This window comes from Lissotriton helveticus, chromosome 8 (genome assembly GCF_964261635.1).
Source record: "Lissotriton helveticus chromosome 8, aLisHel1.1, whole genome shotgun sequence".
NCBI lineage: Eukaryota > Metazoa > Chordata > Amphibia > Caudata > Salamandridae > Lissotriton > Lissotriton helveticus.
The window spans coordinates 1,593,692,019-1,593,717,710 of NC_136069.1; the positions used below are offsets into that span (position 1 = coordinate 1,593,692,019).

General features: G+C 46.0%; 1 protein-coding gene across 3 annotated transcripts in view; it reads right to left on the bottom strand.

Moving 5' to 3' along the window:
- INPPL1 (inositol polyphosphate phosphatase like 1) overlaps nt 1-25,692 on the bottom strand; it is a 755,507-nt gene that overhangs the window by 49,610 nt on the left and 680,205 nt on the right. For all 3 annotated transcript variants that reach the window (XM_078658619.1, XM_078658620.1, XM_078658621.1), the window contains one exon: nt 22,395-23,208. In XM_078658619.1, the coding sequence (XP_078514745.1) occupies nt 22,395-23,208 (814 nt within the window). The remainder of the gene's footprint in view (nt 1-22,394; nt 23,209-25,692) is intronic.

Consider the following 25,692-nt stretch of genomic DNA (forward strand, 5'->3'; position numbering starts at 1 on the left):
ATCATACACCTGAGAACATCTCCATCAAAGAGGAGCACACTTCCATGGAACAAATTCCTGTGTGCAGGTAAGTGAACTCAACACATATTAAAGCTGACATGATCCCCTCACCGGGAAACATAACCTAAACTGCATCCAATGCAAAAATATCATTGCACCACCAGAATTCAATGAAAAGTGCACTCCGCTAGGGGACTGGACTGCGTTGGACAAACCAGAGTCCAAAATTACCCAGAAGTGGAAATTCAGAGTATTCACAAAAAACAATTACACACTCTGTATACAAAGTCTCTCAATTGGCGCAAGTAATATGTTTCTACAAGAAATAATGCAAATCACACTGCTTCAAAAGAAGCAAGCGAAAAGGTAATCTTCCTAACCAGAAGACACATCACTTGTATTGACCTCTTGAGCATGCAGCCCATCGTTTAGAGGAAATGAGAAAGAAGAAAAAAATACTGCAGGCATCCTTACCACTTAAACTGTTAAAGATGTATTGAAACAATAATATCTGCACCCCGCAGAAACATCAACCAGGTCTAATCACAAGCATTTGCAATGCAATAGGTCTTGCATTAATTAAGTTTGAGCTATTGGCATTGCTAAATATTGCAACACCAATTGCAACAAAAGTCTATAAATTGTAGGCCAAAAAAATGTGTATTTATTTTTGTAGCAATGGCGGCATGCTGTGCTTTAGATGAATATGTTTAAAAGTAAAGTGCGCCACACTGCGATTGCTACAATAGTTAATTGTGGATGTGTTAACAATTGATGTGTGCACTGATGGCTGGTGGTGTGTGTGCCTGTAGAAATTGTGCACTGATGGCTGGTGGTGTGTGTGCCTGGTGGAAGCGTGCACTGACGGGCTGGTGTTGTGTGCCTGATGAAAGCGTGCACTGACAGCCGGTGGTGGGTGTGTGTGCCTGGTGAAAGCGTACACTGACAGCTAGTAGTGTGTGTGTGCCTGGTAAAAGCGTGCACTGACGTCTGGTGGTGTGTGCCTGGTGGAAGCGTGCACTGACGGCTGGTGTTGTTTGTGCCCGGTGAAAGCGTGCACTGACGACTGATGGTTTCTGTGCCTGGTAAAAGTGTGCACTGACGGTGCGGTTGTGTGTTTTTGTGTGTGGTTGTGTGTGGTTGTGTTTGGTTGTGTGTGTGGTTGTGTGTGTGGCTATGTGTGTGTGGCTATGTGTGTGGTTGTGTTAATTCCGTGCTGGGGTTGCTTTGGAGTCAAGTTAAAATGGAGACTCCGCCCTCCTACTTGAAAGAACAGAATATTACGATGCATTTCGCATAACATGTATCCCAGAGTTCTGCTTCGTCCACATGAACCTGCCAGGCAGTTAAAGAAAAAAATATTTTAGCAGTTACACCGGACACCAGGGTTGGGGGAGATTCACTTCTATTAAAAGGAGCTAGGATCACCTAGACAGTAGTATTTTTTAGGTCGAGCCTGGAATTCGCATCCAAAGGATGCGTCCAGGTGGAGACTTATAGCTAGCTGACTCGGGGGAATGAAGGACAAGAAACTGCCACGAGCTTCTCTTCGGCTGGATTACACTGCGTGCACGCGCACCCACATTCACGCATGCGCACATCACAGCCACACGCATACACAGCCACACGCATACACAGGCACACCCCCCGCCCCCGCACCTACACACACACACACTAGCGCACCTACACGCACACACAGAGACCCCCCACACACACACCAGCGCACCTACACTCACGCACGCACGCACACATACAAAGACCCCCCTCCCCCCGCCGCCGCCATCGCACACACACACACACACGCTTACAAACAGGTGCCAAGCCCCACTTACCGCCTCAGCCGCCTCTCCCGACTTCTGCTGCCATCCACTCTGTGGGCGCGGGCTTCTCGCAAAGTCGGAAGTCCCGCCCCACGACTGCCGTGAGCGTGCACATCCCAAGACCGGAAGTTCGGGAGAGTGCACGCTCACGGCTTGTGTTATTGTGGTTGAAACCGTTGACAGACGTCTCGCACCACCAGCCGTCTTCGACCACCAGCGTGCCGAGAAGTCCTGGGGTTGTGTTTTAGCCACGTCATAGGCCATGGGGGGTTAACTGAGTCGTGACTGTGGTTTACTGAAAGCATGTTCCTTTATTTGTCCTAATGTGCCTAAGTGGACATTGCGTTCGCAATAATTGTAGAAGGGGATTTAGGTTAATGGTACAGTAATTAAGCATGGAGTTTTTTTCTGGAAGGCGTGTGGATTTTTGCTTGCTGCAAGGTCTAATTTTCAAATTTCTCTAATTAAAATCCAATCACTGCTATCATTTAGGAATTGTTCTTTTGGTCAGAAAGTATGCTGGTTCAGGTGTTTAAATATCTCCAGTTTTCTGACTTGTTTGTAACCTCTCGCCTGATTGTATTTCTAATTGAAGTGCGCACTAGAACGCGGTACACAAAGACACATGGAGCTGGCACAGTCGACTTTTTGCTAAACTATTAGTTGGTGCAAATGATGCATTTCAGAGCTTCCCTCCTTCAGGTATAGTTTAAGTGATGATGCAGTATCCTCGCTCCTGAACCAATCCGTGCTTGATCTGGTGATGCTCCTGAATGCATTGCTGGAAGGCTGACCAAAAGGAGATAGCATATTCAACTGATGCTCGCATGCAGCTCAGAAGGCTATGATGTATGCAAAATCTATGGGCTGCGTGGCAATGGTTTGGAATATTTGATTTATACCGAAGGATGGTCTCGAACAAGGCTGTTGAAGCTTTTTTTATACAGTCGGAGATCTCCAGCTCTCTCGTGTTCGTGGGAGTATCTCAGTCAGTCCTTTATTTCTTTCTGGCATATCGAGCGCTGCAAAAGAAAGGCAAAACTACAATTCCCAGAATGCAAAGAAAACACAGAGTGTGAGAGCACCACAGAGCTCTCTGTATCTGATTGATGCCTGCCCACTAAGTCCAGTTAACTATATTAGTTGCACAGAGAGCCAGTGATTGCGCTGTCCACCCTTGGAGCTGAAATCATCCTTAACAAGTACTCAATGAGAATTATCATGACATACCCATCCTACTGTGTAACCTTTGACCCAGTGTGTTTCTGCCTTGCATGACCTCTGACACTGCAACTAATAGTCCAACATCACCTCTCCATTAATTTCAGAACTTCCAAAAATACTGATTTTGCTGCCATATTTAGGGATTATATCACTCCGATGGTTCCTGCTGACTCATGGATTAGGAGCTCTGCTGTGTCACCGTCCCAGACCCGTTATTTGGTCTGCATGAAATGAGCTTTGCCTGAGCCTTTTTGTCTGTAATTAAAAGGGAAGTCTGACAATACCATCTGCATTCCATCTGCATGTCTATATTAAGCGGGGATTTCACTTCTTGGTACGTGGCCTTTCCTTTCACAAAAAATGCAGGATTTGGCATGCGGCTTTGAATGAAAGAGGCATAATTAAAACACCCCAGCCAGCAGTGGTCTGCAGTAGTTTATTTATAGCTGGCAGAACATTTTCAAAGAGCAGAGCTGCTGAAAACAGCTGTAGTGACCGCTGTATATTGAAATCTAAAACCTACTATTCCACACACTGCCATGTCTGTGGTCCCACTGTTGACTGCACTGGTCGTCAGCGCTCTCTTTACTTTTACACAATACCTGCTGCGGCTGCAGCTGTGTTTCTGTGTTTGTCGCAGGAATTGTGTAAATATCTCTTTTTTAGTATTTATTATGAGTTTATGAAGCATAGCATCGACCATGGGGCTTTTTGCTGCAGTCAGCAAACGGTTTACAGGCAGAGGGCTTAATTTGAAGTAGGCCTTTGAAGGCTCTCTGGGTTTAAGGGGGTTTCTCCCTGCGTGGTAACAAGGGAGCAGACTTCGGCAGCTGTGTTGTAGTGACCGAAGAAGCCTGGCTGCCATCCAAGCGCCTCCTATAACTGGACACGTCTTCTTTGAGTTATGCACACATACCTGGGTTAATAACACTGCTCTTTGCAAAACAGTCCTAGCACAGTCATAAACTGATTAAAAAACAAAACACATCCTCATGCTCAACAAAAAGCTATTTTACCCAAAAATACAGACATACATGCAGACTTTGTTATTACTGGTTCTAACAAGAAAGAGGGCAGCAGCGTTCAATAGTGGGGAGATGGTGTGTATGACAGTTAGGTGAATCTGTGTCATTGTGGTGCTTTCAGTTTCACATAGCTACCAGTGAAATTGTTGCATTCTCATAGGTTGCCCCTTCTCCTTTGGTGAAGCTGCTCCTGTGTGAGAACAGCTGTGGTTCTTCCTTGTGTAAAGCGCATACCTGACCTATAACCTGCAGAACAAGCATTTTCAATGCAATAGGTCTCGCATTTATGAGCGTTTAAGCCATTGGCATTGTAAATGACAATGCCTTTTATTTATGTGTTTTTAAAAGAGTAAGATATAAAATACATTGTTATTTTTAATGCCAAGAGCTCAAACTCTCACAAATTCGAGAGCACTTTAATGTTGGCCGTGCCCCTTTTTAGGTCGAGCCTAGACATGCAAGCAAGCGAAGCTTGCTTGTGTCTGGCTCGAAACCTATTGTCACCCGTTTTTAGGAATGTGGACAAGAAATATGCACGAGCGCAGATTGCACCTCGTGGGCGCGCACGGCGCTGTGCCCATCTCCTGCCTCGAAGCCCCACCACCACACACGCATGCGCATACACAGAGACACACAAGCGCCCATGCACGCACCCATACATAGAGAACCTATCCCCGCCGTCGCATACACACACACACTGCATACACAGCCGCATACACAGAGACACACACACAAGCGCCCATGCACGCATGCACACATACATACATACATACAGAGAACCCACCCCCGCCGTCGCATACACACACATGCGCGCGCACACACACACAGCACACACACAAGCGCACCAAGACCCCCGCCGCCCCACCAGACCCGCCCCACTCACCATGTTCTTCGTTCGTGTCCCTCGGCAGCCATCCGGTCATTCTGAGCAACAGGCGGGTGCCGCGCTGAGACGCAGTCACGCAAATCTTCTGGCGGGCACAGGAGCGCGGGGTAGACTCCCGTCTGCTTCCTGTATTTGTCTGGCCCCGCCCCCGTCCCAATAAAGGTTGCCTGGCTTCCTGTTGAAGCCGGGCTGCGGCGTTTCATTATTTTTTATGTGGGACAGCATGTAAGGCATTCCCAGTGTTATTTTGGCAACAATAAATGTGCTAGCGAAAAACAAAATAAAGGCGAGCGTTCGATGTCAGCTGTCTTACTATCTATCCCCCCAAAACACACATCTATTAAGATTCCGATAAGATCGCATTTTTTCCGAATCCATTAAAAATAGCTGTGTTGCAGTACAAAAGCCAGCTTTCCAAGTAGCTATGGCTGTTATGATTTTACTGGGGGCTGTCGGTGCTCGGTACTTTTTTAATTAGATCTGTCTGATGAGAATAAAAAAAGTTATCCGTCAATCAGGTAGCTTCCAGTCTTGCTTTTTAAAAGGAGGCTGGGCAAAATATAGCTCGTGTGCATGCGGGGCTTTCTCGTTGACAACAAAAGACGTCTTATATGCAATTCAATCCATTACATGCCCCCGTGCTGCGGAAAACGAAGTGTTCTGTGAAGAAATTTGTATTCACGCCAAGCAACAAAAACACGACTTATCTTCCTGACTAGAACTACTCTATACTACAGTGTGCAAATATGTTCTCTCAATGTTTCAAGCTTTATTACAAATGTTACAATTTTTTTTTAATATTTCACTTCTGTTCTTGGATTTTCGTCACAATAAAATACACTGAATATAATCTTCACAAAAGTTATTTACAAAAGTTTAAGCTATTGCCATTATAAATTACAATAACTTTTGTTTAAGTATTAATTATTTAAAAAAATTAAAAGCCATTGTAATTTGTAATATCAATACATCTAAGTCACGTAAATACAAAACATGTTGCATTACAAATGCTTTAGGTGCCACATTTGCAAAAGTTTTGGCATTGTAAATGACAAAGCTATTAATTTCGCTATTTTCAAAACCAACACAAATAAAAAAAATTGTCATTTACAAGACCAATAGCTCAAACTTTCCTAATGCGAGACCTATTGCATTGCAAATGCTTGTTTCTACCTGTGACCGCCTGTTTACAAACCAAGGTTCGTGCTGCAGTGAGAACACTGGGCAGCACATAGTGTTATACCTAGGCGATCTACACTTTAGAACGCCCCATTAGATGACGTCAGGCCTTTAAATTCATACCAGTTTCTTGCACGTTTCTGTATATATTGCCCTGCAAGTAAGGCAAGAAAATGCCCACACATGGGAATTTCGAAAGGCTGGTTTTGATTAAAAACGCATAACGTTTAAGTAATACTCTGAAAACAACGAGGGAACTTGGAGATATGGAAAAATCGCATGTCAACCGTGAAAAAAAAACGAATGCACAAGTTGCAATAGTTTTATCATCTAAGACTGGCCAAAGGACAGTCATCTGACAGATCTCCAGAGATATCTGCTTTAGGATGCCGCAAACACAGCACAGGACCCAGGTGTAAAAATGTGCAAGTTGACTGTGAGACTCTGTTCCTCAAGTCTCGTCCCTTGTGACTCTGCCCCTTTTCTGCGGTCACTGTTTGGCAAGAGTTGTTTCATTTTTTTTCATGCAAAATTACACTTTCCTAGCTAAATGTGCTTTGGCGTATTTTGTGTAACATTTATTACCCATGCGTCAGATAAACAAGATGCTTATCCCATCAAGGGTAGCAGTACATCTGTATCCAAAGTGAGAATCGGTAGGAAACCTTCCCAAATTGGTGAGTGTGTAGTGGATGCGATTCTCCATGCAACGGGCTGAACCAAATCCCTGCAATCACTGGTGTTGTCGACAATTGGTCTTTCAACAACAGAAATCGAAGACTGTCTTTAGACAATACTAAACAAATGACAAGCTGCGTTCGATTTCTTGGCGCTACTTAACCCGAACAAACCGTGTGATTCTAGGCCAAGTAAAATCCCACATTGAACTAAGTTTTAGAAAGCCCGCCCCCCCCCCCCCCCCAATCACATCCTAATTTATATAACTCTATCTGAACCTGACCTCTAGGCGCCTGGAAGGGGCCTCTATACTCTAGGCGCTAGGAAGGTACATACAGACTCGTACATACTCTAGGCGCTAGGAAGTAGCCTCCAGCCTCGAACAGCCTCTAGCTGCTATAAACAGTCGTCGCCACCCAGCACGACCATGCCTAGGGGTGCCAATATCCGTACTCCGGTAGGAAGAATACAAAAGTAACCACAATAGACAATAGTGATACTTGACACATTTCAGGCCCGGGTTCCATGCTTCCGCCTGCTGTAGGCAGTGTTGTGTGTTTTCCAGTCCACTCACATCCGCGGGCCGGGGCGCAGGATCAGCTGACAGAGAGGGATTTGTGTCATGTGCTCTTGGACACACCCCGTCTGTGGTATCCTTGTTCGCGTGTACACTGGACACCGTCCTACACATGTGGAGAGGGTGTGCGCAGACCGCCGCGGGTGCATTAACCCTGTTCCTACCGCACTGGAGCATCTTTAAAGGAGAACGGGGTCACGGAAGCAGAGCCCCGCGAGTGATTTTTACAGATTCATATGTAAGACCCCCCCGTCTATAAGAGGTGATCCATTCAGACGTCACTGTCTGCGCGGCCCCGGAGCCCCATCTGCTGCCCCCAGACCCTCCATTATGGCCTCTTCTTTGTGTGATAATATATGGTCCCGGCCCGCCTCACCCATCTGCATATTAAAAGGGCTCAGATGGCGTTCCTCATCCGCCCGGGACCCCCAGCCCCCTCACCTTCTGGATTTATTGACATCTACTGGGCCTGGCTCCGGCAGGCACCTTGGTTTACCCATCTCGTCTTCTTTCAACAGAGAAGGCCGGATCCACGTTTCTCTGTCAGTTATTATAAGGCCTCTCTCCTCAGTCAGTCATAAAACAAGTGGGAGTTGTGTGAGCATGCGCGCGGCTGACGTCAGGGACGCGGCTGACGTCAGCGGCGAGGCTGACGTCAGCGGCGCGGCCGCCTGGGCTTGGAGGCTGCTGGAGCGCGAGACGGGCGCGCGGGCAAAGAGTTGGTGGCGGAGCAAGGAGTTGTGCGGGGGCACGCGGGCAGCCGAGAGGGAGCCGGAGCCTCAGGAAGACGCGCGGGTGGAACGACGGGCCGCAGTGGCGCCTCCCATGGCGCGGGCGCGAGCTGCAATACTCGGGACTGGACTTGCGAGACCTACACAGGTAAGGAGAGCTGCGACAGATCTGGGTGCTGTGGGGAGGTGGGGTGGGTGAGCCCTTCTCAATTGTGCTGGTGTGCTGTGCTAGCGGAAGGGAGCACTTCGGGGCGCGTCTGTGTGTGCCGGTCTGTTTACGTCCATATCCATTGTGTGTGTGTGTGTGTGTGAAGAGCCTGCCGGAATCGGAGCGCGTGTTCACGCGCGCGCCCTGATCCGATTCCGGCAGCCTGCGTGCGCGTGCCAGTCTCTTGTCTCCAAGTCTTGCTAGTCCTTAAAAGCTGAAACGATCACAATAGGCTCGCTTTGCGACAGCAGGGGCTTCGCCCCTGCAATCGCTGGCACGAGACCTAAAAAAAGAGACATGTCAATGCAACAAAGTCAGGCCCTTTGATAAATAAAAATCCAGTATCATCTACACCACTCAATTATTAGGTACAATTTAAAGAACATATAACAGAGAAAGAGTAATTAAGACTCTGTGGGGCATATGTATGAACAAGCCCTTTTGCGATTCCTTAATAGCGATTTTTACCGAATTGCTATTAAGGAATCGCAAAATGCTATGTATGTAGGAATCGCAATAATAATTGCGATTCCTTAATATTCCTTAATTGCGAATCTCAAATCGCGATTCGCAATTAAGGAATACCTTCCCATTCATTTCTAAGGGCATAGAGGCCCATAGGAATGAATGGGAAGACATTCTCAATTTGCGATTACCAATTAGAGAATCGCAAATTGAGAATGCAATTTCAAGTTTGCAAGGGTGTCATAAGGACACCCTACCCTAATGCACCCCTGAAATGAGCATGTGTGCATGTGTGGCGCACATACATGCCCTAAGGGCATGTATATGTGCCACATGGCACTTTGAAAAAAGCCAAAAAGTGCTTTTTTCAAAGAATTCGCAAATTACCACCAACTGTCAGTTGGTGGTAATTTGCGATTTCTTATGCCAAATTGGCACAACTTAGGTTATGTCTACATCGTATTTAAGGAATCGCAATTTGTGATTCCTTAAATGCAATCACAAAATAGAGAACCGCAAATTTTGCGATTCTCTAATTTGAGATGCCCTTTTGGGATGATACATCCCAAAAGGCCTTTTCCCGTTCGCAAACGGGCCGATTCTGCGAACGGGAAAAGGGTTTGATACATATGCCCCTGTATCACTTCTCTTATCTTGGAAGTGACAAAGCTGAATCAGCATGAGCCCCAAAAAGATAGGCGCTACCAATGGCATATTGGCTAAAGTCGCTGGTACAGCCTCTGAACAACCTGAAGCTCCTAACTATGCATGACACCGAAGCTCCACCGAAGATGCCATGGTCCTACCTACAGAATCAATAGTATTTATGCCACATCTGATTATCAGCTGAGCTGCCTGACGTCCATCTCTAATCAGGTTTTCAACATCTGAACGGAGGTTATCCGGAAGCGATGGCAACATGGTCTGCAAGGTATATCACAAAGCGTGGGCAAACCGTCCAAGATCACAAGACGTGTTGGTGGATCTTACCGTAGAACTAGCAGAAGCGAAGATGGGTCTGCCACATGCATCTTGACTCCTAGATTCCTTACTTAATAGAGCCTTAGGTGCAGAATCCACATCCTGTGAGGCTACAGCAGCCTGAACTACCAGGCTACGAATGGTAGGATGCCTGAGAAGACAAACTGGGTCTGCTTGAGCAGGTAGGCGTCTACGAGATATAGCACAGTCCAACGGGACCCCTGATCAGGCTTGGCCCATGTTCCTAACAATATGTCAAACAGGGCCTTAGTGTATGAAAGAACAGGCTATTCTCCGGACAGTCCTTGGTAAAGCACATCAATCAGAGGGTCGGATGACTTCTCCACTGTAGGCAGTGACAAGTCCAAAGCTTGCCTCATTAGTGAGACCAGAAGGGAAAGTAGCCCTGAGGCTGGAGAAGACTCCAGCACACTAGCCTCACCAAAAGCAGATATCCAACTCTTCTCCCCTTGAGATGGAATAACATCAGAACTGCTAAAAAAGAGCACACTGGCCATGTGGGCTCCATACGGCGCACTGGTGTGTAATGAATACCAATTCTGTTTCCTCCAACGCTCTACGTTGTGACCCCACTGCCAAGAGGCCACCCCAAAATAAGGTCAATAAACAACAAATGAAAAGGAGCATTCAATACTATACAGGATTATCTGTTACAAAATCAACAGATGGTTAAACTGTTCTCCAGCAATAGATCAAGTAGTCATGATGTGAAGAATAAAAGTTATTCAGGAGTCGTGCGAGTTGCTTTTATTCCAATTTTATTCAAAAAATGCCAATTTGACAGAAACAATCCATTTGGCCAGTCTGACTAATTTGGTCAGGAGATTAGTCCTGACCTGCACTGAGAGCAGCTCCAGTCCAAGGACCTCAGCTGCCCTCTTAACCACCATGGCATAGGACATCCCCTCATTCCATAGCCACTGTAGGTGGAGAGAGCATGCCAGTGTCTGGGGAAGTATCCAGATCACTGGCTTCCCAGATTTCCCCATACCCCATCTCCTCAGAGACATCCTAGTTCTTTAATGGGTCTCCAGACACCTCCCATTCCTCTACTGAGCCTAGCATGTCCACAAAGTGCTCAGGCAACAACATAGAACCCCTGGGGTCTGTCAACGTCAGAATCGGCGTCGCTCGACGCCGTTCCGGCTCCATGCCGTTAGGGATGAAGATGGGGTTTGCGCCGCTGATGTCGTGGGCACCGACTTCGGTTCAACACCGTTGAAGGTTGCGTTGGCATGACCAGCGTCGATCTGGGATCGGATCCCTGAAGCCCCACCGGCGCTGTGGCCGAAGCCGACAGCATCGATCCCGATGGGGCCCCATCCGACCCCGCGGGGCCCGAGGGCTCACCAACGGGGTTGTTCCGGTCAAATACGCGGAGCATGGCCTCAAAAAAATCTTTAATTTGAGTGGGAGTTGCTCTGGTTCCCGGAAAGGTAGGGAGGCGTGAAGTTGACTCTGGCTCCCATTCTGCAGAACCGTGCCTAGAACGTCGGTGTTCCTTACCTCTCTCAACGACGTACGCCAGTTGAGCTGAAGTCGAAGTACACTTGGACTTCTTCTTCTTCTTGTGCTTCTTACGCGAGTGTCCAAATGACCTTGAATAGGAGGAAGAGGACTTAGGGCTCAGTAAGCGATTCTCTTCCTCGAAAGTGATCATGACCCCCTCGGAGTCTCGCTAGACGGTGTCGACTGCCGGGCCGCGAGCAACTTAATCGCTCGCTCCTTCAAGGTCTTCGGAGCCATTGCTCGACAGTCTCAACACGACTTCGAATCGTGGTCGCATTCCAGACACCATAGCCATACGCGGTGGGGATCGGTAACCAACATCATGCAGGAACAAGTCCTGCATGGTTTAAAACCTGTCTTCCTACCAGATATCCCTCACACACGGAGTCGTACTCAAAAATATCGACAAAAGTCAAGAAAAAAGCCTGCCAAAAAGCGGCAGAGGGGTAGCTCTTCCCAGATCGGTGCTAAACTTGCACGGAAAGAAAAGAACTGAGGTCCACGCGCCTGGGTGGCTCCTATGTAGGCACCGCGATATCATAACCGACGCTACCAACGGCAACAACGTCACGCGGAGCCGAATGGAGCCACCCGATGTCACGTGCAAGGGATATTGCTCAGCAAATGTTTCCGGATCCAGCCTGATGCCTGGGAAATTCAAAGGTAAGGAATCTGCAGCTAGAAGTCTACCAGATACCACCTGTTAAAAGGTGACTCTCTGAAGTCTCACCCTGAGAAGGAAGTGAAAATGCCATTCCCCTCAGTTTGCTCTACTGACTCTGCACCCGACGTCGAGATGGCGAAGCTTCGACATCGATAGGAAGAGGAGAGACTTCAATCGGCGCCCCCAACGATAATGTTGGAGTCGGCTGATGGACAACGGATGCCGAAGGTGGAGTCCCCAAAGGGCTGTGCACCGGTGCCATAACAGAGTCGGCCGACGCCGACCTAAAGACTCAAATTGCCCAACTGCCACGGAGATTAATCTCGTTGGGGCCTGTGGGCGCTCCAGTGGAAAGTAGAGGTCCAAAGATAAGATGTAGAGAGTTATAATACCCTATCATCTGGGCCGGCTTCTTCAACCTGCGTGCGGGAGGAGCCGCGGGAGACGGAGTCTCCACACTGCAAAGTTGGAGGGGTGCCGCAACTTCAAACGCCTGCGTTTACCCATGGACGTTTCTGATGTACGACGTCCTGGAGAACGGCTCCGGCTCCTAGAATGACCTTGCAAACTGACCGCTGCAGGAGAAGAAGAACGAGGCCACAATGTCACTGAGGACCGCGATAGACGTGCTACCAACAACTTTATATGGCGTTTCTTGAGCGCCTTCTGCTTCAGTCTCTGGCAGGAGCCGCAATCCTCAGAATCGTAGTGTTCCCCCTAAATACCACATAAAAACGGTATGCAGATCTGTAACCGACATCTGTCAATTAAAGGTCCCACAAGGCTTAACGCCCGACGACATTGGGAAAAGGCATACTGGTCCCACCGACAAAAGCTGTCAAAATATGCCAGGAAAAAAAACGCCTGAGGAACCGCTTCTCCGGATCCGCGTTGCAGCACAGAATAGAAGAAACTGACATCCACGCACCAGAGGGGACTTGTATGGATGTTGACATCATAACCGGAGTCTACGTCATCGCAGTGCAGCACAGCGCCGTCCCCTGGCGGTCAGAGGTACTGTTGAAAAATTCCAGATCGACGCCTGGCCTGGGGAAAAGTCAAAAGTTAAGGAATCTGCGGCTAGATGTCTCGATCAGATACATTTTTTATTCGAGGATAGTGCAAGAAATGTAAGTATCTACAGGACAAGTTTCCTTCTTCGTTGCTCATAACTCTTTTATACAGACCATCCACTGTTTATACTTTCAATACCATACTACCTGAATGATAAATTCATTTACAGGAGTATTAATCTCTAATCAATGTAAGTCTGCTCACTCCTGTACCAGACGCCTTGATAACTGATCGCACAGACCTTGTACCAACACTGGAGATGCACTTCACTTGACATTTGTGCCTCAGGCCCCTGATGTGCATGCAGCACGAGGAAGTACTTGTTAGAATGTTATATGATATATAGGTATATAAGTAGGGCAGTTATGGGAAAAAAATATTTAACAGCACTGTGTAAGGACCCACTTGTGGAATACCAGGGATCTGGTTTGCCAGGCGACTGAAACCCTTCAATCTTATTTTCTTGAAGCAATGAGGGGATTACAATTTTGCAGGAGTATAACAATTCAACCTTACTCTCCCTCAGTCATTAGCATTAACGCAGCCTATAATTGCGACCCAGCAATACTTTTGAAAATCCGCCAGTCTCACAGCCTCCTTTATTTTTTGGTTTTAACATTTTTCCATTTAATTCCTGGTTTCTTCCTAGCACAGATAAAAACTGGGAACATCCCTTGAAAGTTCATTAAGACACTTATAAGGGATTTCTATTGGGATTGTTCGACATAGAAACAGAAATATTGGCAAAAGAAACATTGTAACCAGTTAATCCTCCCAAATGTTGAGAACTATTAAAAGTGGCTTCTTTTATATAGCTTCTTCTACAAAAGAAAAGCAGCAATGATTCTTAACTGCAATCCTAGTTCTTTCCCAGGGGAATCTCCATTGAAATCATAAGCACTGAATAGTGACAACCACCTGTGAGTATCGCGGAGCACTTTTTAAAAATACATATTTTTAAGTATAGATCTACTCCTTATTAAGGAAGGCCAACTTTAAACATATAATCTTTTAAAGGTTTTAGCAGCTATAGGCTATGTTGCTCGATTACTTTAATTTACTTTTAAAAAGGCCAAATTAATAACAAAACCTAGGAAAAATTACTAGAAAATAGAAATTTTTTCTAGTGGAGTGGTGTGGCTCACTGGTTAGAGGCAGCAGACCCGAGAGCAGAAGTCGGCCCGGGACCAGGGTTCAATTCCCGACGCGGCAGGTTCGTGGACCAGGGTCAGCGGACTCGACAATTCTTGCCTCGGTGCCTACTCTAACCTGGGGTCCCACTCGACAACTCTGGGCATTAGCTTGCCTAATCTCCACAACGGCCCCATCAACGCCGGGGATGCCTGGCTCCACCTCGGGGATTCCCAGTAGAGACCATCCCACAGGGAAAGCCAGGACGGGTTCCCCAGCGGTATACAGCGCCGGGACGCCCCTTTGCTGGGGCAGCTGTGCGCTTTACAAGTATACAACATTTAACACATTAACATAAATCTCATTCATAAAACTTCTTTAAAGGAAATGTGGAAAAAATAATGCAGCAATGTAGACAAAGGCTGAAGCTATGCACATATGAAAACTGACAGTGCACCTTTAAGGGCTGACAGCCCTCCGTTATCCTTCCATGCCCAGTAGTTGGCAACTACCACAGTTCTTCTTTAGACAGCCATAGAGAGAAGGACTATTTAAAAGCAGAATGCTTGTTAATTATCTTTATCCCTTACACCAGGGAGGATTACTTATGATCTCAGTGGAGATTAACCCGAGAGAACACTAGAATTGCAGGTAAGAAACCATTCCTTCTTTCTCAGGGGATCTTCATTGATACTCCTAAGCACTGACTAGAATAAGAAAGGCGGCGGATGACAAAAAGATCACCAGCAGAAGTAACTAAGCGAAACGATTTCTTAATGAGACTTGTCCCATTTGAGCATCTGTTCTAACATCTGAATCAAGACCATAATGTTTCATTAAGGTGTAAGCAGACTTCTATTTGGCTGCCTTGCAGAGTTTCACAATAGAAATACTCCTCACTAAAGCAACTGTCACAGATGTACCGCTGGTGGAATGGGCCGTTACATTATCGGCTAAGATTGTGTTTGATTTTTTGATAGCATAACAGAATGCAGGAAATAGCAATCTGGATATAGATTGTGTCAATGTGGCTAGACCAGAAAGGAAAAAGCCATAATTCACAAAAAAATGTTTAGACTTACGTATATTTTAGTTTTGCCCAGATAGCATTTTAAGAATCATTTCACATATAGAGATCTTTTTGCTTAAGTAGGAGGGTTCTCAAAAAAAATCTGCAAATTTATGGTTTGATTGACGTGAAAATCGGAAACTACTTTAGGTAAAAAGTTTAGATGAGTTCTCATGACTATTTTGTTGCTATGAAATACTGTGTATGGTTCATGAGAGCATGAAGCTTTAATCTCGCTAACCCTGCATGCTGATGTGATAGCCACAAAAAAGCAGCTTTGCAAAACAGGTGTTGTAATAAGACTTATGGATAGGTTGGAATGGCAAACCCATGAGAGGTGAAAGCACAATGTTTAACTCCCTGAAGGGAGATGGACGACGTATCAGGTAAAACACTTTTTTTTAATGTCTTCTTAGAAGACCTTTACTACAGGGATCTTGAAAAAAGAGGTTTGCGAAGGACATTTTCTGTAGGCTGTAATGGTATTAATAGAAGAAATTGTAACCCAGATTTGGACGAATGAAGCAAGCATGGTAGTAAAGTTTCCTCTTGGCATGTGGTTGGATCAACGTTCTTGTCAGAATACCAGATACAAAATCTCTACTATTTGCCTGAGCAAGAGGCTCGTGTGGATGGATGTTTAGCTTCTTTCAGAATTTCCATAGTCTTGTGAAAAGCTCAAGTGTACACATTGTACGAGTGCTAGCAAAATCATTTTGTCTCTCAAGTAAGCCAGCTTGATGATCACTGGTGGAATCTGGAGTATCGGTGGAAAAGGGGTAGCGAAATTTGCCAGATCAGTCAATTCACAGGGCATTCCCCTATGTCCCTGGTTGGTAGACACTCAAGGTAAAGTCTGGGCATTTTTTGCCCAGCAAAGAGATCTATATGAGGAAAACCCCAGGGACAGAAGACATCGCTAATGACAGTCGTTGAGGATCCACTCGACATTTTCTTGAATATATCTGATGAGGGAGTGTGCTTGAGTTTTCTGGATGCCTGGGAGATGGACTGCAGTGATCCTTCGGTTTCTGGCCAGCAACAACTGCCATATGGTTTGGAATTCCAATGATAAGGCGCTAGGCCTCGTTCCTCCTTGTTTGTTCATCATTGTTGTCTGCCTGAACAAGGAGTGAATCAGTCTTGAAAGAGGGATGGAAAGATTTCAGGGCTAAAGGAAAAGCTCTCAGTTCTAGTAGGTTAATGAGATATGTCATTTCTTTCATGGAATACATTCCCTGTATCTGAAGGTGATCTATGCCTGCACCCAGACCTAAAAGAGAGGCATCGATCAGTACTGTCTGCAATGGGACCTTCTGCTAAAATGGCATTCCAAAGAGGAGATTTTTCAATTAACACTATCATTTTGAGAGATTTTGCTTTGCGGGAAAGGATGATCTTGCCTTCCCAATTCCTTGAATACTGGCTCCACTAATCTTCTAGACACTCTTGTAGTAGTCTCCTGTGGAGGTGGGCATTCGGTGTTACAGAGATGCAGAAGTCATTGAGCCCAGTAAAGAGGACTCTTGTCTCACCGTTGGATGGGAAGCTTTAGATAGAGACTGACATTTCAAATGGATATTGCTGTTCTCACCAAATCAGCTGCTGTACTATCTTCCTTCTTATGTGAGTCAGTCCCAGTGCTCAGCCGGCTCTCTCCCATCTACACCCTCTCTCTTCAGGGGGGTCTTGCATCTCTGGCTTTAATAGCTCATTGAGCAATGCTGCCCAATACCTCCTATCTTCTGCTACTTTATCATCCCTGCGTGTTTTGTGCATATGTTTATCTTCCACACAGGCTCATTCAGCCATATCCCACAGCCAATTGCAATTTTGCGCTTTGCCAGGACAAGACCCAGTAGTATAAACCGCCTGCTGAGCCGTATCTTCTTGTGCATGGGCATAACCCCATATCAGTGGATAACCCAATACCATATTTAGAAAGTCCACCTACACCCTGCTACAAAGGGGACACGAGCACGAACGGCCTGTGTAAATAATAACTATTAGCTTGGGTGTCAAGTAAACCTGGTGTACAAAGTTATATTGAATGAGCTTGAAGCAGGCATTTGTTGATGTCTTTGACACACCCTCAACGGCCCGCCCACCACTCTATGTCTGTGAGTTGTTCCCCCAAGACGTCATTTAATCTACCCTGAAACTCCAGTGCAGGTGAAGGAGCATCCTCCACACAACACCCTGTAAATCTGAGAGACCAGCTGCCTCCCACCCTCACCAGTACTCGTGACGTCTCAGGCACTTCGGGAAAGGAAGGCCATATTATACAGCTCAATCTGGCGCCAGCTTTGCATACTGTAGAAATTGACCAGACCCCAAGTTAAAAGATACTATTACATCTGCTAAGGTAATACATTTATCATTGTGATATAAATCCTGGAGTGTCTCACAGCCCCCTGCTCCCCACCTTTCCACTGTCATCTGGTGGGGAACCTGTACAAAGGGCTACATAATCCATATGCTTAACTTATGTGCAAACGGGGCACTACCCAGAACCCACCATTCCACTCTTTCCCAGGCCTGGCATACCTGCTCGACTACAAATGACACGTAGCTGGAAACCCTATTTCCAGACATTAGAAGTTCAGGTAGGGAGGTGGCTGTGCGTTCCCTCCAGTAACACCTCTACCAGTCGCCTCCCTCGTCTAGCCTGTGGGCAGCGTGCTGCAGTTGGGTAGCCAGAAAATAAAGATCCATGCATGGCACTTCCACCCCCCCTCGGTTCCAACTCCGCATGAGCAAGCCTAGTCCCACCGCTTCCTCCCTGTCGCCCATAAGAGGTCCACTATGAGTTTATCCAGCTTCCTGAATGTCTGTTGGGGTATACTAAACAGCGGGTCAGGGCTATAGCCGGTTCCACTGAATGGATTTGAGACTAAATTAGGTGTAATGGTAGCATTCTTAATTATTCCCCCTGTATCCATTTGTTTGCGACCTTCATATCTAGAATGGGTCTAAAGTTGCTCTTTGGACCTTTATTTTTTCACCCAAACGTAACAGGAATAAAGTCCCCTTCCTCTTTGGCAGAAGAGGTACAGGCTCCGCCGCATACTTTTGCAGAAGAATATTGACTTCTTTTTGCAGCATCGCCGGATGTTGAGTGGGCGTTGTTGGTGTAATAGCTGGTGGAGGATTGGTGAATCTGACACACAAACCATTCTACACAATATTCAGTATCCATGTGTCTTTTGTAATGAACCTCCACTTTTTCAAGTATTGGGAAATACTTCCCCCTACCGGAGTGGGTAATGGAAGAAGTGCAAGAAGAGGCTCATTGTTTTTGAGCTGCAGGGGGTTTTCATGCCTGAGCCATTTGGAGAGCACCTCTTCCTTTTGGTTGCTGACTTTGTTGCTGTTCAAAGGGCCTTTGGTGTTGGTGGGTTGAACCCTCGGAGGATAATAGAAACATTCTCAATGCCTTTAACAATGTTTCTTCTGCTCCTTACGTTTCTCCAGGTCAACAGCTTTCATTGGTCTCCATCTCGATTTTCATCCAAGCCATCTTGTAGTCTGTAGGACTTCCAAATAAAATCTTCCCCGAGAAGCGTAGGTAATTAACCTTCCATTGTGACTCCTGTTTGAGAGGTGTCAATTGAAGCCAAGAATGTCTTCTTAAGGAAAATTTGTGGTAGTTACCATGTGCCAGGCGTCATTACGCGAGGGCCATCTCAAAACTGTCTGAAAAGAACCTGAGCATGTTTGGTATCGAACATTTTGGAATCATACTCTAACACCGTATCCGGTTTTGGAGGTATGATTCCATCCACAGTAGGCCCCCTCACTGAGGCCCTCCATTCTCCCGGGGTCCGATTTTACAGAGCCTGACAGCAACCTAGGGATGCTGCCAACCCCAGACACAATTCTGCCCTCCTGCTGCAGGGTCAAGCCCAAGCAGGGGAAGGTTGGACAATATGTTTCCTGTCACAGGGAGGTGTGACCACCTCCCAGACAGGACTTAGTATATTGGGTCGAGGTGAGGGTGCTGGCCAGCGCCGCATAGTCTGCTGGAAGGGCACATTTGGTGCCCTCCTTGCATACTCCAGCTCAAACCAGATCAGGGAGCCGTTGGCTCCCTGCTCCGGCGCAAAACTGGACAAAGGACATGGGAGTATCCTCCCTACTGTCCAACCCCTCCTCTGGAGGGAACCCGGACTCGTCCCAACCTTCACCTTAGGGTACTTAAGGGCTTACCTGTGGGTGGGTCCCTAGATTTGTCATGGGATTCGATTCAGATTCAACTCCACTTCTTTGACTGTCTGGACATCTTGGCTGAGTCATTCTGACCGTGCCGAACTGATTGCATCTTCCTTTGCTTAAGGACCGGGACCGCAACTTAGAAGACTATATCGACTCCTGATCTTGCCTCCTGCAAACCTGCTGCACCATCAGTCTCTGTCCTCCATGCAGGTTCCGTCCCGGGGCGGTGGACATCTATAGACATCCAAAGGATTCTCCCTTGGAGTGAAGGAGTCATCCCCTACATCCACAAGCACAGTAACACGGTCAACTGGATAGCCGAACTTGGGCTCCAAAAGACTCCACAAGGCTCTGCAACACAGGTGGTGGATTGGCATTCCCTCGAGGTCTGAGCTGTCCTCTCGTTGAGTTGAGGCCAGCATCCTTCGTAGAACGGCCTGCAACAAAACCCCTGTGCACCGTGTCACTGCATTGCTTCAATCACTGGGTGAATTCAACTGTTACCACAACCGACTCGTGCCAACAGACTTGGACGCATCGAGAGGTTCTGTTCACGAGTCTGTTCCAGCTATAACTGACCCATGCTGACGCGGTTGGTTGGATGGACCGATTCTGTTGTCTTCAGCAACCTGGTGGATCGAGCCGAGCTACTGATTCGGTGTACCCAAGCTTGAAGCCTCTTCATCTAACTTGTTTTATTTGAACTCGAGTGGCCTTTGTCTTCCGTACCTCCTGGACGTCCCGGTGTGGCATAGACTTTGTCCCCTCTACTTTCAGGGACACTTCGACTCAAACTGGTTCCAACAGACTCTTTAGTCCTTCTGTGGTAAGACTGCAAATGTGACGAACCCGCTGATCCGTATTGAGTATATGGAGTCTAGGAACCCCCCCCCCCCCGACCATTGGGGGTGTGGGGGGGGTTCCTAGACTCTCTCCTGGGGTGGTTCCTTGGGTCCCCGACGCTTCTACGTATCCTGGGTCCAGTCTCGACTTAGGTCGTGGTTCACTTCCCACTCCTTCAATATATGGTCTGGTCTCCCTCTGGGGATTACTGTGTATTAGTGCTACTTGTTGTTCTACGTCCAAAGTATTGTGTACATTGTGAGTATATCTCCGGGTAGGAGATATTGTACCGTGTTAGTGAGTGACTGAAATAAATACCTATTTTTATAAGTACGCTGCTTGGTTCTTTTTCATTTAGCCTATACTAAAGGATTAGATACTTGTAAACCGAGCTGCTTTGCACTCCTCCTAGATTAAGCCTGACGGCTGCTCTCTACAGCTGCCACTTAAGAGAGATTTCTGATTCTCTAAACCCCTAAAATAAGGGTCGCTCGGGTTGGTGCAGGATCCTACACTTACATAAGTGAGCACCATATACTAACCTGGCTTCTCACAACAGGGAACACACCTACAGATTTTCTCATAAGGCATACGTTTCCAAGAATCTCATTTATCCGATTAGGGAAACTATTCACATTCTAATACTCATAATTTTTTATTAATATACAGAAACCCCCTTAAAAGGGTGGCAACCGAGAATAAAAAGAAACTCTGAACTTGACCAATTTGGCTACTATGCCTGTCTCCCTGTCGCCTCCTCCAACCCTGCCACCCACTCTATCATGCAGAACCCTCTTTGTAGTGGATGATTTCTTCCCCAACCGGCTTATGTACTCTTCCAGTTTAGCTACACATCTGAATGAGAATCTTTGCTTTCAAGATCTACCTGATCAGAATTGCTCCACCCTACTGCTCCCTGCCCTCATAAGAAAGGGTGCTCTAAACAACATTTATCTCTTTGACAAACTTAGTACAAGTTCTCCTCCTTAGGTTTATGAAAATCTTGTTATAGTTCGTCGGACTCCACTGCTGCTGTACATAAATATGGTCTTCTCAGTTAAGCATCTACGTGAAAGATTCCAAGGAAAAAGCTGCATTTTTTTGCAGAAATTTTGATAAATATTTTTAGGTTTGCCAAAGCATGTCCAGTTTTATTTTCAGGATTTACATGTCAATGTATGGATATCACTGCTTATTCTTGGGGATTTCAGGTGGAGAGGGTCTCATAATCTGCTTTGCTTGAAAGCTCAAAGGGTGGCCAGGATGGCACTTGGTTTCTAAATGTCTTTTGTTTTTCTTGCCCTCTGTACTCAATTCACTATATCTATGACAGACCAAGAGGTGAACCTGCTGCCCACACTCTGTGCCGAAAATATTTCATAAAAACATATCAGTCAAAGTAATCACTTCAAAAGAGGATGAATGTTAATCACCCTAATGCGTGACCTCCAATTGCAGAGCTTAGTCTTGCAACATTTCTCCAATGCAGGACATTATTTTATTGAATTATTTTGGATAATTCAATGCAAATTCAGAGGAACACCAAAAGAAAAACATGTACGAAGTATAGATGCAAATTATGGATGTCTGAGACACAGCACTCCAGAACAATGTTTTTCCATTAAGATGATGGTTTTCATTACACAGTGAGCCAATACACAACAGCCTGCCCTTTAACACTGTTTCTGCTCCATATATGTATAGTGTCCAGCCCAGGTAAGTAACCAGAAATATTATCATGGATGGACAGAACACTGCATCACAAAAGACCCTTACATGTGCAAATTTAGCCAACTTCATCCATGCTAAATTGCCTCCCCCCCCCCAAGATGCCAAACAAAGAAACCAGCTCCAGCATTAACACGCACAAATTACCCCTTTCCCCAAGATTAATGTAAAGATGCCCTGGTGAATGCATGAACAGACTGGTAATCCTACATGGTGCACATAAATAAGAAATATATATAAATGTAGTTTAGTATGTATTCCTGATATATGCCATTAAAAGTAAAAATAAAAGCAATTATGCCTAAGATGATGAAATAAGTGTCATCAGCGTAAATGTCATCCTTCAATAGTACCAGTTCTGCCTACCTCTTCATCGACAACTTCTTTGATGCTTTCCCGGATGCACCTTGGTGGGAAGCTCATTGGCTGGCTGTAGTCCGAGTGAAAGCCTCTCAGAGGGAAGTCCATTGGCCCTCTCTCAGGCAGATGGTGAGTTCTCCCATGTTGCCCTCTCCCCACAGGCCCACTCTTGCTGCTAGAATAGTCTACTTCACTCAGTGTCCGGGCCATCTGCAACACGGAGAAGGAATGATCATCAACTGTAGTTTGTGTTTGCCTCGTGCTGTTATGGGGCTCCGAGCCAAAGGTCACCCCAACATGAGGCACAGAAGTGTTTGAAGACACTGGGTTATGTTTAGAAGGCAACTTGGACTCAAGAGTTTCACTAAAGGCAACTCCAGACTTAGGCTTGGTGGCTCCAGTCCTGGGATTCATCTCTTCCCTGCCAACAGTTCCCTTCGGTCCAGTAAAGCCCTGCATCTCCTTTGAGGAGGCATAAAAAGGATTCTCAACCATTTCAAACTCAACAGATTTGGGGAGAGGTGGAGGAGGGAAATCAGGTGGTGGGAGGTTCATAGTGCCTACATCATCATCTGAGGAACTCTCCTCGCCTTGTGTTTGTGGATGACCTGATGCGGGCTGGCGACGCTTTTCAAGCTGTACAGGCACAGTGATCTGAACTTTATTCTTTGAAGCAGGCGGCTTTGTTAGTGTTAGTGGACTCTGGTTGTCTGCTGTGAGAAGCTGGTGTGGTACTCCTTCTAGCACATAGTAGGCAGGGTTATTGAAACAGTTCTTCAAACCAGCTCCCTCCAGATCTGTCTGCGCATCCTGTTTCGCCCTATAGGGAAAATTAAATTTACAATGTTAACACTTGAATCTGTTCTCAATGTATGGAGACCAGCGTGGAACACACGCATGAAGACCTTATGGTGTCTGACTTAGGCAACCAACTATAAGTTCCTTGCGTAATCTAGCTCAAGATACTTTATCACAACTGCTCGGGTTGCTTGGGTTGTAATCATTGAGTGCCATGGATGAATGCCACAACGTACACTGTACTAAGAACATACAGGAGAAAATTATAAATCCAACAAGGTACCTATTTTTGTTAATGTTCTCACAGATGGATATAGAGTATCCATCTGAGAGATGGATACTCTATCTAATCACAGATTCCACACTTTGTTGATCTTCCCAGGTACCATCATGGATATGGAAAATTCCAGCTTCTGTGCGCTGGCAGCTGACACTATCAGTCTCTGTCCCATCTTCAGTTGTGTGTACCCAAACCCTTATGAAGGTGGCCCCCTGCAGGCAGACTTCTCTTACTTTAATTACATTTTCTGCACTATCAGACGTGGAGTGCAACTGGCAAATTGACAATATTAAGAGTGTGCGTATCTTAACTTGGAGCCTTTACTGCTTCAGAGAGTAAAGGGTGGGCTGTGAGGATGTGATTTCGGTATCGACCAAACATGCTTTACCAAAACCAAGTAAATTGTTCTTCTGATGGATACGTTTAACTGCTGATTCAGTCCCTTGTGAATCGATATGAAGGAGGGGCTGCATCATGGGCTTTAGACCATATAGTCCTGCGAGGCAAAGCTTGTAAAATTACCCTCCCTACAGACGCAAGAGCCTATACAGTAGCATGATGAAAGTATGGACTGAGGACCACTTGGTAGCTTGGCAGATGTAGAAAACAGGAATATCTTGTGGTAGGGCTGTATTAGTGGTCTCCAAACTAGTCCAAAGGTGCCACGATAAAGACTTTATGCCAAGACCAGTGCAAAGAACTATCAATTGAGATAGGTTGAGCTTTCTGACCACCATTATTTTGTTTACATTAGTGAATTTTACAATAAACTCATCATCCAATTGGTACTCTAAGTCCTATCAATTTATAAGCTATGGCCTATTTAGTGCTGTTGGACATGACCCTCTGCAGGGTCACCCCCAAACTTTTTTCCTTCACCCCTCCTGTTTCCTTAACCCATTTGTGTTGGCTCTTAGGACTCTGTGCACTTTAACACCTCTAACCTGTGCTAAAGTGCTTATGTGCTCCCATATAATCATGGTCCAATTGACCTACACCCAAACGGCACACTTAATTTACTTATAGGTGCCTAGTAAAGTGGTACTACATGTACCCAGGGCCTGTAAATTAAATACTACTGCTGGGCCTATAGCACTTATTGCGCCACTCACTTAAGTAGCTCTTTTAAAACATGTCTAAGCCCTGCCATTACAGCCTATGTTCAGATTTAAACTGCCATTTCGACCTGTCAAAAGAAACCTTTTGACAGGCCTAAGCCCTCCTTTTTAATGCATATAGACCATCCCTAGGGTAGGCTCTAAACAGTCCATAAGGCAGGGTGCATTATATTTACAATGCATGACATGAATTTAAACATTTTACATACCCTTGTAGTGAAAAAAATCGTAAAACTGTTTTTCACTACTGCAAGGTCTACCTCTCTCATAGGATACTATTGGGTTGCCTTATTACATTTCATGAGAGATAATGTTTGCTTTGAAACAGGCGGAATTGTCACGTTTGGTCTCTAGAAAATTGTAATTTAAAATCTGCTTAAATGGTTTAGTCGAATTTTAAGTCACAGTTCTACAAATGCCACTTCTACAAAGTTGGTATTTTCTTGTATTAACCATTTGGTGTCTGCAGCCTGTGTCATGGGTCACATGAATAGGTGTAGTTTGCAGCGGGCTTGTGTGTATTACTCCCAGACAGTGTCCCACAGGGGTGCTGGGTGTTGGCAGGATGAGCCGATCTGATGCGGGGTGGGGGAGGGGGGGGGGGGGGGGGGGTGAGTGTCAGCTATCACACTTGCACCTCAATAGGGGCTGCCTCTTTCACTCGTAAAGAACTTCACACTAGCCTTTTGTCACCCCATATATATCTAGGGATCTGGGGAAGGAAAGAAGGAAATTCCAGAGCCAGATGTAGGGGGTAGTCTAGAAGTTTTTACGACTTCAAAGCTGGCCCGAGGTATAAATATTGGACCCTGAGTCCCAATCTTCAGAACACTCTTGGACCTGCAGACTCTACATAAACAAGCATTTCCACTGCAATAGGTCTCGCATTTCCAAGAGTTTGAGCGATTGGCATTGTAAATGGCAATGCCTTTTATTTATGTGTTTTGAAAACGTGCAAGCAGTGCGGAAATACGTACCTCGTACTTATACTCCTTGCTTACAAGAAGCAAGCCTGGAAGTAAAAGCAGTGTAGTTACTGCCAGCCATGCTTCTCATAAGCAACGACTATCAGTACAAAATACCTGTTTACTCACCTCTTGCAGGTTTT